The 15,706-nt window shown below is 47.3% G+C and overlaps 4 protein-coding genes across 4 annotated transcripts; 1 reads left to right on the forward strand and 3 right to left on the reverse strand.

Moving 5' to 3' along the window:
• Positions 1–124: 124 nt before the first annotated feature.
• On the forward strand, positions 125–2,533 carry EDB82DRAFT_313409 (Cupredoxin). The gene is made up of 5 exons (XM_025737958.2): positions 125–728; positions 782–1,276; positions 1,328–1,904; positions 1,956–2,181; positions 2,239–2,533. Exons 1-5 carry the CDS (start codon positions 381–383, stop codon positions 2,459–2,461), a joined length of 1,869 nt encoding a protein of 622 aa, XP_025592766.1. The 5' UTR covers positions 125–380; the 3' UTR covers positions 2,462–2,533.
• A 232-nt stretch (positions 2,534–2,765) lies between these two features.
• On the reverse strand, positions 2,766–4,908 carry EDB82DRAFT_561626 (uncharacterized protein; the record flags this gene model as incomplete). Its single annotated transcript, XM_065609755.1, has 6 exons — positions 2,766–3,115; positions 3,165–3,907; positions 3,958–4,246; positions 4,300–4,347; positions 4,402–4,590; positions 4,825–4,908. The coding sequence occupies 6 exons, from the start codon at positions 4,906–4,908 to the stop codon at positions 3,008–3,010; spliced, it is 1,461 nt and encodes a 486-aa protein (XP_065463332.1). The 3' UTR covers positions 2,766–3,007.
• A 2,737-nt stretch (positions 4,909–7,645) lies between these two features.
• EDB82DRAFT_313461 (uncharacterized protein) lies at positions 7,646–10,180 on the reverse strand. The gene is made up of 3 exons (XM_025737961.2): positions 9,942–10,180; positions 9,039–9,866; positions 7,646–8,987 (listed from the first exon to the last, which is right to left on the reverse strand). The coding sequence occupies exons 1-3, from the start codon at positions 10,032–10,034 to the stop codon at positions 7,707–7,709; spliced, it is 2,202 nt and encodes a 733-aa protein (XP_025592769.2). The 5' UTR covers positions 10,035–10,180; the 3' UTR covers positions 7,646–7,706.
• Positions 10,181–10,694: 514 nt separating this feature from the next.
• EDB82DRAFT_313436 (Orotidine 5'-phosphate decarboxylase domain-containing protein) lies at positions 10,695–12,129 on the reverse strand. The gene has a single exon (XM_025737962.2). It carries the CDS (start codon positions 11,976–11,978, stop codon positions 10,881–10,883), a length of 1,098 nt encoding a protein of 365 aa, XP_025592770.1. The 5' UTR covers positions 11,979–12,129; the 3' UTR covers positions 10,695–10,880.
• Positions 12,130–15,706: the final 3,577 nt, after the last annotated feature.

The raw sequence follows: 15,706 nt of genomic DNA on the forward strand, positions 1-15,706 counted from the left end.
CGGTTGCTAAATCTCCCTCTACTCATCAGTGCAACACAAACTCTGGCCGGCTTGTGATGCTACCGTACCTACATACATCCCTCTCCCCCATGCAAACTCGTATCATTGCTTGATCATTCCACCAGGGTCCGTATTGGTCTCAACTCGGTTCCAATTCCATCCATCTAATCTGATCAAATTGATCTCGGCTGTTTCCACATTCACCTCTCACTTTTTGCAAAGCATCATACTCCTTTTTCTCCAAGTGTCTCACAAGCTCTTATTACCCCATACTGGGAGCCTGTCTCCCCTTCTTCTGGCCTCGACTCACTTCTTCTCCTTTAATATCCTCATTCTTCTCAAATTTGCTTGTCCAGAGTGACGGCTCTTTCACATTCAAGATGCGCTCCAAGCTCTTGTCAGTCGAGGCAGTGCTACTTCTTGCTCTCCCCGAACTGGTTCAGGCTGCTACCAAAAAGTTCGATTTCGAAATTGGCTGGGTCAGAGCTAATCCTGACAATGCTTTCGAACGCCCAGTTATTGGAATCAATGGCCAATGGCCCATTCCTACAATCGAGGTTGATATTGGCGACCGGGTTATCATCGATGTGCATAACAATCTAGGAAATCAATCTACTTCCTTACACTTTCATGGCCTCTACATGAATGGCAGCACGCACATGGATGGTCCTGCTGGTGTTAGTCAATGCCCGATTGTTCCTGGAACTAGTTTTACATACAACTTCACTGTAAGAAAACACAAGATAGTACTTCGATCCTCAAGCTAACATGTTTTCTACAGGTTGATCAGCCCGGCACATACTGGTATCACAGTCACACTGCAGCACAATATCCAGACGGTCTACGCGGGCCCTTTATCGTTCACGATAAAGACTTCCCGTATCAAAAGAAATACGATGAAGAGGTTATCCTCACACTTTCTGATTGGTATCATGATGAAATGCGGTCGCTCATACCACAATTCATGGCCAAGTCAAATCCTTCAGGCGCCGAGCCTGTGCCTAAGAACGCCCTCATGAATGAAACCACAAACTTCACAATGCCTGTTCAACCCGAAAAGACATACCTGTTCCGGGTGATCAATGTCGGTGCTTTTGCAGGTCAATATCTCTGGTTTGAAGGGCACAAAATGCGAATCGTCGAGGTTGATGGCATTTACACCGAGGAAGCTGAGGCAGAAATGATCTACATCTCGGCTGCACAACGAGTCAGTTTTCTTTTAACTACCAAGAACGACACTTCTAAAAACTTCCCTATTGTTGCTAGCATGGACACTGTGAGTAAACTCCCTCAAAATGATCACAGGGAAGTACTCACAACATCTTAGACTCTTTTTGACGTCCTGCCCTCAGACCTAAACTACAACTCTACCGGCTGGTTAGTCTACGATGAAGAGGCCGAGAAACCAGATCCAGCCACTGTCGAAACACTAGATCCTTTCGATGACATGACCCTTGTTCCATATGACAAGATGGAAATTCTGGGAAAGCCTGACAAGGAGGTGATCCTGGATGTTAAGATGGATAACTTGAAGGACGGTAAGAATTACGCCTTCTTCAACGACATCACATATACCGAGGCCAAAGTCCCCACGCTCTACACGGCACTCAGTGCAGGGAAGGACGCCGAAGACCCTACTGTATACGGAACTTATACACACTCTATGGTCCTCAAGAAGAACGAGATTGTTCAGCTTGTGGTAAATAACCTTGACTCGGGTCGTCATCCTTTCCATCTTCACGGTCATGCATTCCAGTCTGTCTATCGATCCGAGGAAGAGGCTGGTATTTGGGCCGATACCAATGTCACAGACAAGGATCTGCCAAAAACCCCCATGCGACGTGATACTCTAGTTATATACCCCAACGGTAACATTGTCATGCGTTTCAAGGCAGATAACCCAGGTATGTTTGAACCTTAACCTGAAGATGACACCAAGAACTAACATTTATTAGGTGTCTGGCTGTTCCACTGTCACATTGAGTGGCACGTTATCTCTGGTCTTATCGCTACTTTCGTAGAAGACCCCCTTACCCTCCAAGAAACCATTGAGATCCCAAAGAACCACCTTGATGCATGCGCTGCCGCCGATATGCCTACCAAGGGAAACGCTGCTGCCAACACAGAGGACTTTCTCGATCTTACTGGCGAGAACAAACCTGCCAAGTCTCTGCCTCCTGGGTGAGCTGCCCCCTTTTTTTATATTCTAATACCATTGTTTCTGACTCTAGAGTACAGCTTCACACCTCGCGGTATCGTCGCACTCGTTTTCAGCTGCATCTGCGGAATTCTCGGCGTGGCTGTTGTCGCATGGTACGGTTTTTCTGCGCCAGTTGACTCGACCAGTGCCGGTGCCCTTAGTACCGGTCTCGTCGAAAACGACTCGGGAGATGTGCACTCTGCTCAGAAAGGCCCTCAGGAGACAGTCGTTGCACCAACAGGCGATGCGAGAAGTCACTAATAAAAGGGGCTGTGCATTGGCGTATGTTGTGCTCACAAGCTTGTCGTCTAGATGGTTATGCATGCTTCGTCTCAGTAATCATCACATATTTCTTCACGCGATCCTCCCTTTCCTTATGATATCTCTTGTGCAAGATCGGCCATGTCAAAATTGGCATACCATACCCTGCCGACTAGCTACAGAGCAAGGAGTCAATATTAGACTTTGAAAATTGTGAACAACCACCAAATACCCTGCCAGGACAAATATCAGATATACTAAATATTTCATTGAACTGCAGCCCCGAACTACCAATAACCTAAACATAGCTGACCAGCTATAGCAAGTTCTTGCTCCAGGTTTGAGGAGAGAACCTATATGCACGCCACCTCAGTGAGCGCGAGCAGCATTGTTTCGAAGCAAGATGAAGCTTTCAATTTATCGTCTTTGACACATCCCGTTCCAAAAACAGTCCCAAAGCCCTGTATTCTCTTAACTCCTATCCCTAATCCTTTCTAGTTATATTGCGAGTTGTTCGAGACGACAGCCAGTGGAGGTTCGGATCCTCTAGTTAACATCGATGTTCTTGTTGATAAATTTGGTGTTTGGCGGATGTGCATCTCTCGAGAATCTGCAATACTGTCGTGTACACATGCCATTAACGACATTGGGGCACTGCGGTAGTCAGTAACGTAATGTGATGGAGGCCAGTAAAAGGACTTACATGATGGCCATAAATACAATCATCTACATCGCATTCTTGACCAGCTGTGCAAGGATTCTGACGTGACAGCATTGCAAGCGCGAGTAAGTCGTCTTGGGTGGCCTTGTAATTATGGACAAAGGGGCAAATGTCCATTCTACCGCACGGTCCACGAAGATAATGATTGTTGCAAAGCTTCTCGTTTCCGGCTCGTCGTTTAATGTTTTCCATGGCCGCTGCAGCAACCGAAACGGTAGGGTCAATACCACGAGGTCCGGGGCTCCAAGCTGGCTGGGCTGGGGTCTTGTTGGTAGGCTTGCTTTTGGCTTGCTTAGGCGGCAGAGGCATAGTAAGTTGAGGTGGTGGAGTAGCGCTCTTTGTAATCTTGGCCCAAGAACTATTCGGAGGCGACAACGATGCAGTACTAGTTGCAGGTGTCAAGACAGCTGCCTGTGTTGGTGGCATGCTGGTAGTCGCCGAGGTATGGGTTTTGATTGGCAGTGTTCGCTGGGTGCCTATTGCCAGAGTTGGGTTTTTTTCGCTAATCAGCTTAGTTGGACGGAAGATGTCTTCAAACTCAATAACGTTCAGTTGGAGTCTTTCCAATTCGCGCACGAGGGGCGGCCCCTTGATTAAAGACACGCAATGGCGCGACTCATCATCGTGAACTATTTCTTCAAGGAAAGGGGCATATCCAGCATCATGTCCAATACCTAAGAGGATATGTTTGCAATTCTGGTTGCCCAGATGCCAACGTGCCGTTTCTAACAGTGTTAGCCAGGGGTGGCCTCCCGCATGGATGCAAAGACCATACCTCGGATTTTGGCATCAGCCCGCTCCTTACCAAAGCCAACATCGAGAAAGTCGAAGGATGCCCTGGCCTGTGTAAAGCCAAGAGTGAAATCTCTAAACTGGTTAGGATTCTCAATGCATCCTTCACTGCATAGCGCCTTGCTGAGACCCCCAACGTTGGCCGCAACGCGACAGATAATTTCTAATGAACCAGTACGCTCATGACTGCAAAGCTGCGCTACCGCGGTTCGCAGTGCGCGGGCTGCGTTTCTTCCACCCTCGAGGCCTTGTGCCATGAAATTGTCATCGAACTTTACTTGATCAGCTCCAAGACAACAACCAAGCCATATTTGAATAAACGTACCAAGAGACCGTCGCCATCGATCAGTATTAAAACGTAAGAGTTGGTATTCTGAAGCTTTTAGCGGTTGCGCTCGTGCAACATCACGTCAAATCATCAATATACCTTGATCTCATCATTTTGTCGCATCACCCATTTGACTTGTAACTCTGCTTCCTCTAGGCTCTTCTGTAAATCTCTTCTGGTTTTAGTCGCAGCTTTGAGGTCGAGCTCTACTTCGTTCAATCGAGCCTTAAGCTTCTGGTTCTCTTTATCCGAGTCGGATTCTATGGCCTTGCAATAAATGAGAACATCCTGTTGAATGGTTAGCAGTGTTTGCGACTCGTGGATTCCATCGAGGCAGCAGAAGACTTGGGCTTTTGACAGCAAAAGGGACGAATTGGCAGCACATATTTACAGATGCGCAAGCCAGTAGTCTTCTTTTTGTGTTTTTCCTGTCGTTTCGCATCTCATGATGTTGAGTGCCAAGTGTTCTGCTACTCGAGGCGGCGGACGAAAGGAATCATGATGTCGGCCGTGCGCGCATACCTGTAACAGTTTGTCTTTTGAAGCTTCGTAAGCTTGGATATTGTTATATCGTTGGACAAAGTCGTTGAATGAAGTTGTTTCCATCTTGAAAGGTTTGTTTGCTTCTACCGAGAAGCGAATGGGTACGTGGGTTGGTGGGTGGTGGATTCGCGATCGTGAAAAAGATGAGAGAGGTCGAGATTAGCGCTGCAGGTGCGCAGTGTGGATATTATAGGTAGGTAGGTAGCTGCAGATCGATGAATGCTTTGCTTAGGTTCTCTACCCAGTGGCTTGCTGTGGATTGGCTAATGTGCTGTTTGTGTGCAAAGCGTTTTCCCTGTTAGCAGGAAACCGAAAAAAGAAGAAAAAGCAAGAGGGAAAAGCAAAAGCTAGACCAGTTGGTGGTCTTTGTTCCTTCCACTTGCAGGCTGCACACCCTCCTCTCTTTGGTGGGTGAAAGTGCACGTTTGGGGGAGATGAGACGACAAAAAGTGCCCTGGGCGCGTCGCGTTTGCAGGGTATGGATCGAATCGACGTCTGCGCCCCTTGCGGAATTAGAGAGTATTTAGTGTTTGAGCAAGGGAATAAGAAGGATAAAAAAGGCAACAACGAAAAAGAGATGACGTTGATGCTTTTTATATTGCCTAATGTTAAGATATGAAGAGGTTAAAGTTAGAATTTGGTGGGCGGCCCTTGATAAAAACTTTTTTTTTTCCTGAGGTAGAGAGAGGTAAGTTGTTTTCCCCCCTGCGCCTGCCTTGCCTTGCCTTGTCTCTTAACTCTTACAAAAGCCGAAGCTGGCTCCTCCATCCTTCCCGTCAGTGATGAAAGGTGCTAACAGCCCCCGGTTTTAGGGGGGAACAGAAAAGTTAACTTTCAAGGTTAGGGTGTAATAATTATTCAGTGAGTAATACGGCATGAGATACCACAGAAATGGCTGAATTATTTCGCCTCTCTTTCTCTATCAGTCAACCTTTCTAATGCTCATAGACCTGGGGACAGGGATTTCGAGCATCAGCCCATGCACAGCTGCAGATCCACAAGTGGAGTCGCGCGCCAAAGTGTGAAAGAACATCATCTCGAACCGACAGGGAATCAATCTTAAAATAAAGATGCTAATACTAATACTGGCTGATATTTAATACGGGATGCATATAAATGATTTGCGATAACAGGGTTTCTTATTCGAAAGAATTAAATCTAGTTTTTAGTTTTTAGAAATTCTCTTTGGACAGCCCAAAAGCTACAATATTCAACTGATTCCTTAGTCTAGTATTCAGTCGGTTGCTGTCAGATCTCCGAGATCTTCTATTCTTCTTAGGATTTTATCATAACCCACCTGACCCCATGCCAATTCAGGCACGATCCACTCCACTCTTTCTTCTAGCGGCAACGGAAAGAAAGACCTCTAAGCTATTGAGTCCAAAACAAACACTTCAGGATTGTATGCATAAACAGTACGATCTGGCTCAACAATTTCGCTTGCTGTATTTCCAGTCCTCGCTTTTATATCCCTATGAAGTCGTTTCAAACACGCCTTGTCATGGAGTCGAATGGGCAGGGAATAAATGAGGTACTGCGTAAATGGCTCCGAGACAAACTAAAACCTAAATGAATACACGGCGTTCGGTCAAAGAAAACACTTTGTGCATGATATCTTCCAAGACATTCTATAGGCTGTTTTCGTTTGTATCAACAAATTAAATAAGAGAGCCTTTAATTAAGACGGCCGATCTGACATATATCTGACGCCTCTAATCAAACTCAGCTCTCTATCACAAACACTCTCGTCGCGCACAGTATCCGATCCAAAGAGACACTCTGGCCATTTCATTTCTATTCTCGACATTCCTATTCGTCACTACAAGCATACTCTTTCCGGTTGTCGAGTCGACTTGAGGAGAGCTGCATAGTATTGTATTGTATTGTATTGTTGCACAAGAACCCAACGTTTTAACACACCATCGGCTCTTGAGGCCACCTATACACCAACAAAACCAGTTAGTCATTGTCTTTGTACGATCCTACCTTCGGCCTCAGGCCCTTCAGCCTGATAGGATCATGCTACAGACCCGCCGCGAGATGCATATTCCGCGTGTCAAAGATATTGTTCGAAACAGTCACGTCCAATCAATCAATGTTTATATCGCCCGTACGCGTGCGAGTGCATCACCCAGAACGCCTTGCCAATATGCCGTGCCCAGACGAGGCGTGAGCCAAGTTGCTTACCTGCCTAGTATCCAGTGTCGCCCGTTGGTTTGTAGCACAGTGGCTGATATTCCGAACCAACAACTATCTGTGGACATGAACATGGTTAGCTCTAGGTTGGTTGGGAACTGTCAGAAAGCCCAATCCCCAAGTCTTGATATGTAAAAAGCAAATCACTTGGCGATAAATCCAGTTGATAGGTTTATGATATCTCAGATCAAATCCTTATACTCTCGCTAGTCAACCCAATTTCTGATAGTAACCCGGTATTGGTTGCTGTGATCTATCACTACCTAGTCACACTGTTGGGCAGTATATCAGGCTCTGCGCTATATAGTACTCCAGACCCGATCAGATTGCACAGCCAATGGGTTTATGCAGTATACTAAATCTGGCATGTTGGCAAGCGATGAAACTCACTGTGTTTCCCCGTCACTGGTCGGAAGAGAAATGTGTGTTCAGGTATAGAGTTTCTGGAAACAAATTTGTTGTTTGCAAAGCCGGGTACGAACAGGAGTTTGTTTTCGCGTATCTTAATTTGTCCTCGAAACCCTACTCGAGACTGTCCTCATGATTGACCCGTAAAGACCACACTATCCTACCGATTATCTTTATTCCGGACAAACTCAACCACCGTACCCAAAACAAGCATAGAGGAAGACATTCAGCATTTACCGCGATGTGTGGTAAAAGCGTCAGACGAAATTAGGAGCACCCGCCTCTGGCGCAGCTGGAAACTGATTCAACACTTGCCAAACAGTATCATCTCCCCATCCTCCCCCAAACTGCCACATTGAATCATATGTCTGATCATCTGTCAACGGTAAAGGAAGCATCTCCAGACCAGGCCCCGCCGTAAGGTCATTGTATACCAGATCACCAGTTGGAAAGAAAGGTGCCATCGTGTTCATGTCATCCGCCGATGGGAGCATCCACGTCGAATCCGTAGTCATCAGTCCCGAAAAGTCGCCACTTCCCAGCGTTGAGTTGCCTGGCGTAGAACCCGCAGCTGTCTTGCCTGACCCTGCCGTAGAGCCTTCGGTCAGAGACGGCACTGAACCATCTCTGGCCTTCGATATGGCTCTTTTGAACCGGGCAACGATGGCTCTCAATACACCCTGAGCAGACTTGGCCAGCGGGTTACGCTCCTGGATCGCGGAGAAGCGTTCAATGGTCCACTTGAAGTGCTCTATCGTCTTGTCTGTGTACTCTGCATGCTCTCGAGGAAACAGGATATATACGGATGCAAGCAATACGATAGCATCAAAACTTGCAAAGAAGAGCATAAAGTTTCTCCACGAGTCTGGCGCAAGTCCTTCAAACGTCATTTTCTGGATCTCGAGCGTTTTGAGACTTGCATGAATGGCCTCCGCCCTACTCTCCGCGCGATTGAAGATGAATGGTCGATGAAGAGCCATCTTGCTGAACCCGTGTAAGCTTGCAAAGTAGTATCTGTTTGCCGTATACCAGTGTGCCTCAGGGAGGTGATCCCATCGTGTGTCTGGATTATCCATACGGAAGGAAGACGGGATCGTCTTGTCTAGATCCTGTATACTCTGATGAATTTGATCGATCTCTTCTGAATCCAAAGGATATGAGCCCCGGACCTCGAGGTTCTGGATAGCTCGCAAGGGCTTGCAGAGCTGGTAATTCCACAGGAGTCGTGTTATGGGTGTAGGGTGATCATCCTCCCCTCGAGGAACGACTGGTGTTTTATTACGGTTCTGGGGTATGGGCGCATCGACTGGAGGTGTGGGAAGAGTCTGGTTCCAGTCAACCGTTCCCGGGCGCCCGAGGATCATGGCGCAGTTCAAGTCCCAGATAGCAAGTAGTAGGTAGATCCTTCGTCTCCTCTGGATCAGCCATTGGTTTTCCAAGATACTTTCCACACTTGAATCCGCGGCTTTAGGATCCAGGCTGTCGCGATGCATCCCCAGGTCCTGGGCGTCGCGGATTGCTACAGATATTGTATGCCACTGTTCAAAACTTTAGTCGTCGTTCTTGACAAACCCCCAAGTGATACTTACTGCATCAGTCACCTTGGCTGTAAACTTGTGAAACGATGCCCGGAGAAATTGTGCTTGAACTGTTGCCAACGAAAGGTGCTTCTTCCCCAAAAGATCAACAACTTCTTGTCCCGACTCGCTGTATTCAATAGCCAGATCCTCAAAGCTCATACCGCCTGCAAACTTGAGCGAGTCGAATGTTGGATCAGATCGCTCTGGTAGTAGGAGAAGCGCGGTTGCAATGATCTGAAAAACAACAGCTGGAAATGCTTGCAGCTCAGGGTTCAATCCGCGAGGACCAATGTCTGAGAGTACTGAGAATGGTAGCGAATTCCATTCCTGTAGCTGAGTATAGAATATGTCAGGATCAATAACATAGTACTGCCAGTTAAAGCTGTGTAGATACATTTCTACCAGTTTGTCAATGTAATCCCTGGCTGGCAATTGGCGAATGATGGCTTTGTACTTCTCTCTCAAAGCAAGCTCTTTGCCATGCGATCCAGCGTTTGAATCCTGAGACTTGGCATATAAATCTGCAGCGCTCTCTTCGCCGTCGGTGAGCGTTTCGATACGCTTAAGGATGCCCATAGTAGATGCCCCGTTATGGGCGTACCCCCAATCAGCAGCCTTGGACGACAAAGGCTCGTTTGGCCCATTATCAAGCGAGTCGCTAGATCCAGACGGTGAATGCTCAGTCTTCTTTACTGGGGCTGTTGATAGAGCAGGCGAAGTTTCTGTGGTTTGATGGCCATGTTGGCTCTGCTTAGCTGTTGGTGCGCCTGTCTCGTAAACACACCCCGACTCTTTATTCCGAGACTTGCAATTCCCACATGGTAATTCACGATCACACTGTATAATTTGTCAGTTTCGAAATCTTATCTCTGAATCGAATAACTTGGTTTCAAGATTTCAAGAGCTACGAACCCGCTGCTTTCGTCGATGACATTCAGTGCACGATATGATAATTCGTCTTCTCTTCTTCAGACGAGGACCATCGTCAGTTGCGGACGCTGTCATGATGATCCCGGAAATAGTATGGAAATAATCAAGAGTCCGCGCAGGATATCAGTAGCGTATAGATCAAGTACCAGACTATAAAGAGATTGAAATTCGATGTTGAGTATGAGACGTATTGATGTGGGTGTTCCTCAAAGTCTAACAGCTCTGATTCACGCAGCCTCGTCACTAGAGCAACCTTATTCTCACACAATAGGGTTGTGTAAGGTTTTGGTTACTCTATCTGAGCAAACATCAAGTAATCGTATGAGTATGAGAGGTATGATATCGATCAATGTCTTGGAAGTCGAAGGTCAGCTTTCGATTCCCTTAAGTCCGAGCTTCCAAGGAATAGAATCACTTCCTATGGTGGGGTTGCATGTACCCAATCTGGATTTCAGCCCTGCCACACCTCCATGCCTGTGCCTCTTGAAAAGATCGGCACCATTGAAGAAAGGGGCCATGCATATAAGCTGGATTAGCCAAGCACGTTGAAGCGTCATTGATACAGGTGGCGTTGTTGAAAGGCTCCAGGGCTCAAATGCTAATGCTGTGGCTTATCTAATACTGAATCTCATTGAATCATGATGCTCGGGTATCATTAACGTAGGCGACGATGTGGAAACCAGGCTTATGCAGTTGGACAGAAGCATAGTGCTTATGATGTCCCAAATTCAGGGATCAGATTCTTATTGTTCTTGTGGGTGAGTTACTTCCATGGCTGCTCCCACGCAGTCATGATGAAGGTACTGCATTCATGTCAGACCCCCGCTAGATGTCTCAATAACTCCAGTCCAGCATGTCTACCGCGCCAAAAAAGAAGAAAAAAACGACAAGGCCAACCCGACTTTTACACAGAACCCTCCCTCAACGAACGCGTTCTGTGTAAGCCTTCCACGCTGCGGATCGGTATCGATCAGCCTCCTCCTCGGGGTCACTCGCCTTGATAATTCCACGTCCGACAATGGCAATATCAGCACCTGCAATACCAACAATCTTCTGCGGTGTGTTGTATTGCTGACCCTTGCCATCTCCCTTGATAGCCTCGTTCTCATCCGCACCCTCAGGAGGCAATTGGCAGCCAGGGGTCATGTGGATGAAATCATCGTCAGGTTGTGTGTTGAGACACTCCTGTGAAATGAAACCCATAACAAAGCTCTTGTGTTCCCGCGCGGCCTCTACACAAGCTTGTGTGTATTCCTTGTTCATGAAGTTGCCTTCACTTGACATTTGTGCTAGGATAAGCAGACCTCTCTCGATAGGTGCCTCGTCGATACCGGCGAATACTGTTTCGTCGCCCTCGGGGATCGTCTTGACGAGGCGTGGTGAATCGGCCGACTCGTACTGCTGAGTGACGGTAGTGGTAGAGACGATGCTGCCTTTGCGTCCGTTGTCGCGGCCAAGTTCAGGTGCGCTCTTTTGGTTCTCGCCATCTGAGCGCTCGCTGTCCTCGTCTAGTTGACTGGCCGTAGGGGTTCCAATGCTGATAGATGTCTTGACCTCATAGTGGTATCGCTCCAGCCATCGGTTGGCGGCGTGAGCCAAAGACGTAACAGAAGCCTTTCCAGGGACCATGTTCACATTGACAATGTGTGCCCACTCGATAATGCGGGCAGCACCACTGGTGTACTGCAGCTCGACCGTGTTGCCAATGTCACCAAACTTGCGATCCTCAAAGATGAGGAAACCGTGCTTGCGGGCTAGCGATGCGAGCTTGGCACCGGTTCCTGTTCGGGGGTCGAAATCCCAGCCAGCCACCATGTCATAATGAGTCTTGAGGACGACGATAGAGGGGCCGATCTTGTCGGCGAAGTAGAGGAGCTCGCGGGCGGTTGCGACATCGGCGCTGAGACAAAGGTTCGAGGCCTTGAGGTCCATAAGTTTGTAGAGATGTCGGCTAAGAGGATGAGAGGCTGTCTCAGCTCGACTGGCGAAAGTCGCCTTGAGGGACGGATGCGACGACATGGTGTTGAAGTTTGAAGATCAAATCAGACGAATATGGCCAATACCAAAGATGGCTGCACGATGGTGATAATATGTAAACCTCAGAGTCGCAAGAAGTCCGCTATCTCGATACTCGTTCTCGATCAATCCGCACAGAGTTTCTCAACAGATGAACTGGCGCAAGTGGCGGTTTGATGGAGGGGAAGCTGGGGAAAATTGAAAAAACGGAGCCAAGAGCCTCGAGTAGGAACGAGGGGTGAAGATCCTATTAGCTTAGCCCGAATGGGTCTTGACGGGTTTTATCTTCCGGTGTAAAGGAGGAGGATGGAGGAGTATATGACTGATGGTGTAGAGAACGAACAATACTCTGGGAGAGAAGAAGAGTATAAGAGATGTGAACAAATAAATAAAAGAGGCGGGAGAGGAGGTGAACAAGGTCAAGTACCGGTAAGCGTTTGGCGAGGCGAAAGGATACAGTTACTTGGGTCAGGGAAGGTCCAGGTCCAGGTCCAGCCAGGTCCAGGTAAAAAAGTGAAAAGTGACAATCCACAGCCCGACCGACTTGTCTCTGTGAGGCGGCAACCGACAAAACAAGGCTACTGCAGGCAGGGGCCCTGAGATTGATTGGGACAGGGCAAGATGTTAGTATTCGACGACAGGGACCTTTAGTGGCTGCCGAGGTGTGTATACCAAATAGTTTAGCTTCCTTTGCAAGCGAAAAGGCTACTGCTGTACTAGGTGGAAAGAAGCTAAGGTATTTAAGGCTTAAATTCAGGGCAAGAGAAGAGGAAAAAAGACAAGGCCTAGTTGGAGTATTGTTTGTTCTTTTAACCGTGGTAGGTGGTAGGTACTAACAGCACGATATAAAAGACAAACACACCGCATATATGAGGAACTGACATGGATAATTTATGACAGAATACTGAGGAGGAAAGAGACAAAAACTTGATGCTGGCTTATTCTACTTTGGCCGGTGATCGGAGGATGAATGAAATAGGCGAAGATCTTAAAGAGCGGATGACCTGAGCCACTATGGCTACTGTAGGTGCTATTAGATGCAGTACAGGGCGTTGATAACAAACCGTCCACTAACCCGGTCAATCGATTCGACGAGTAAGTATGTGTTTTATTAAGAAACTCGGAATTGATCCGATATGTTTACTTGACACCACCACCTTGTGTATCGATCCACGTTGTAAGCATGTTCACCTCCTGATACTCGTCTCAGTCAAGCCAGCATCAAAAGACCGGCACACGAACAACACAGACTACCTTTCTCTATGAAGCATTGATTGGCCCAAAGGCAACAGGAATTCAATTGTTTCCCCTAGCCCTAAGGCCTCCAGTCTATTTTCGCAATGTCTAAGCCCCATAGATCCATTTTACCACCAGTAGTGACAGTGACGTGGGCGTCGTGGGGGGCACTAAGAAGACAGAGCTGAGGAGCCGATTCGAGACAAGACGAGAAGTGACAGTGACAAGCTGCTTAGACTGAAAGCTTGGGTCAACAAAATCGGACGATTTTTAAATGTTACTTATCCCAATACATCGACTTCTATCGAGACTTAGACAGTGTCGAGGTCTTAGCTTTTAGCTGCACCTAAACCCGACGATCAGGGATCAGACCAAAAATCGAGGATCATTGCTAACATGGGCTTAAATGATCTGTTCAACTTCAGCCCAGAGGCAGGGCGCTTTTAATGCCAAAACGGATATGGCACGGCACTATGCGGACTATAGTACTTCACTAGCCCTCTTATTAACCTCTTCCACCATCAATAAGCGCAGATGAATGTCAACGTTCTGCTTACAACGGGCCCATTCCCACTCCCATATCCACAAAGGCAGGCTTAACCAGCTGCCGAGTTCAAGGAACTTTAGGTCTACTACAACGCTGTGTTGGTGAGAGATTCCAAGTAATCATCTAGCTTTGTTACACGGCATTCAAACTATTGCCGCAAACAACCGTGTCCGCGGACAACGAGCGGATGCAACATGTACAGCCCGGAGGAAAGGCGAGCTGAGCTAACGAGGCAAGGAATCAAGTACGACAACTGACCTGGAATTGCAGCATACAGATCCGCTGAGCCTTCACGCATGAATCTACAACAGGCTGGCCGTCTCGAAATGTGTTGCCTAAAGTCGGCTCGTAATCAAGACGTCGCAACGGCAAGACGGTGGAGTGAAAGAGCATATTTTTGGGTTTGGTACCTGTCGTGTACATGTATCTCAACTTCTCAACTGACTGTCTGATAAGCATCCGAAAGGCAGACAGTCAGGTAGCACATCGACTGACCCGTGACAATAGCACTTATTTCTCGGGCCAGTGGGTATAATTTTCAAAACGTGTACTCTGTATAGCATGCATTATATGTTGGAAACTTCTATCCTACAACGGATCAATCGGCAATGAGATGACAGTGCCGTGACAATACTTGACTACCCATGCAAGGCACCACCGTTTCCTCCGACTACCACCACCTACTAAGATATCGGTGAACAATATGTAGTTATATAGAACTATGGCGCCATTTATGGCTTTTGTTAAGATATCCTAGTGATACCAAACAGGTAACTACCACCTCTACCTTCCTCAGATTCACTAGCAACTGCATGAAGCTCAAGATCAAGCTCGGGCTTTTACTTTTGACCGTCCCGGATCGTCGCCAGGGTCTTGGGTTCTGTAAGCAGCCATTCCCTTGCTTGTAACCTTAGTCCGCTCTACCAGGGACCCTGTTAGACCAAGCCTGTATTCCAGACATTCTCTCAAGTATTGAGAATACTCTGACAGATTTATGCACAAGCTTGTGATGCTAAGAATGCCTACTAGTTACTGTCTATTGCTTGTCCCAAATTACAGGCCTTCATTAATCGGATTCTCGGACTTCCGTCATGCCTAAGGCAACCACAAACGAAACATGTGTAAGTGAACCCTTGCTGTTACTACATCACACTTGAACGCAGGCACTCAAAGCCCTTTGACCTAAAGCAGAAACCCAAAAAGCAAAAGCAAGGGTCTCATCTAGCTACTAACTCGTTTGGCGTCTCGGCTATGCCGCAGGACCCTCTCCACTCTCCGGCACTCCCGTACAGCATACTCGGACAACTTTATTGACTACATCGGACAGCTTTCCGAATTCTACGGAGTAGATACGGATTACTGTATATCTGTGGTTATCCGTTTGTGCCATGATACCACTATTAACTTCAACTGAAGCTTTGAGACTTTGATGATACTCGTCACAAGTCATGTATCTGATATCATAAACACTCTCGTCCCACCACCTACCTTCGGCCGGCACTCTAGTGACATATCGGATTCACATCAAATGCCGGTGACTATCTTGGCTATTTTGAAACTTAAACTCTCGCAGGCTAAATCTAGGCCACCGCCACAATCAGGCAATATGCATTGTACATTGAGTTTGCTTAGCTTAATAGATTGGCCATGTTGCTTGGCAGGTCATTGTCAACAGCCAGCCGTGGACAACGGAGGCTAGATCTGGAATATGGTATCTTCAATGAACCGCAGGACATTAAGAGTGGCTTCTTATAGGGTTCACCTGGGTCTCTCATGACGTGTTATAGTGAAAAACCGCATACACGAGAAAAGAAGCCAAGTCACAATGGCTGAATAGGCACATATCTAGCGGCGGCAAGGATAATAAAATAAACGAGGTCAGAGTCCAGCCAGAATTGCATTGAACCGTTGTGTGTTTGAAGTCGACTTTTGTTTCAAGGTCAGCTTC

Source organism: Fusarium venenatum (assembly GCF_020744135.1).
Source record: "Fusarium venenatum strain MPI-CAGE-CH-0201 chromosome Unknown EDB82scaffold_4, whole genome shotgun sequence".
In the NCBI taxonomy this organism is placed as follows: Eukaryota; Fungi; Ascomycota; class Sordariomycetes; order Hypocreales; family Nectriaceae; genus Fusarium; species Fusarium venenatum.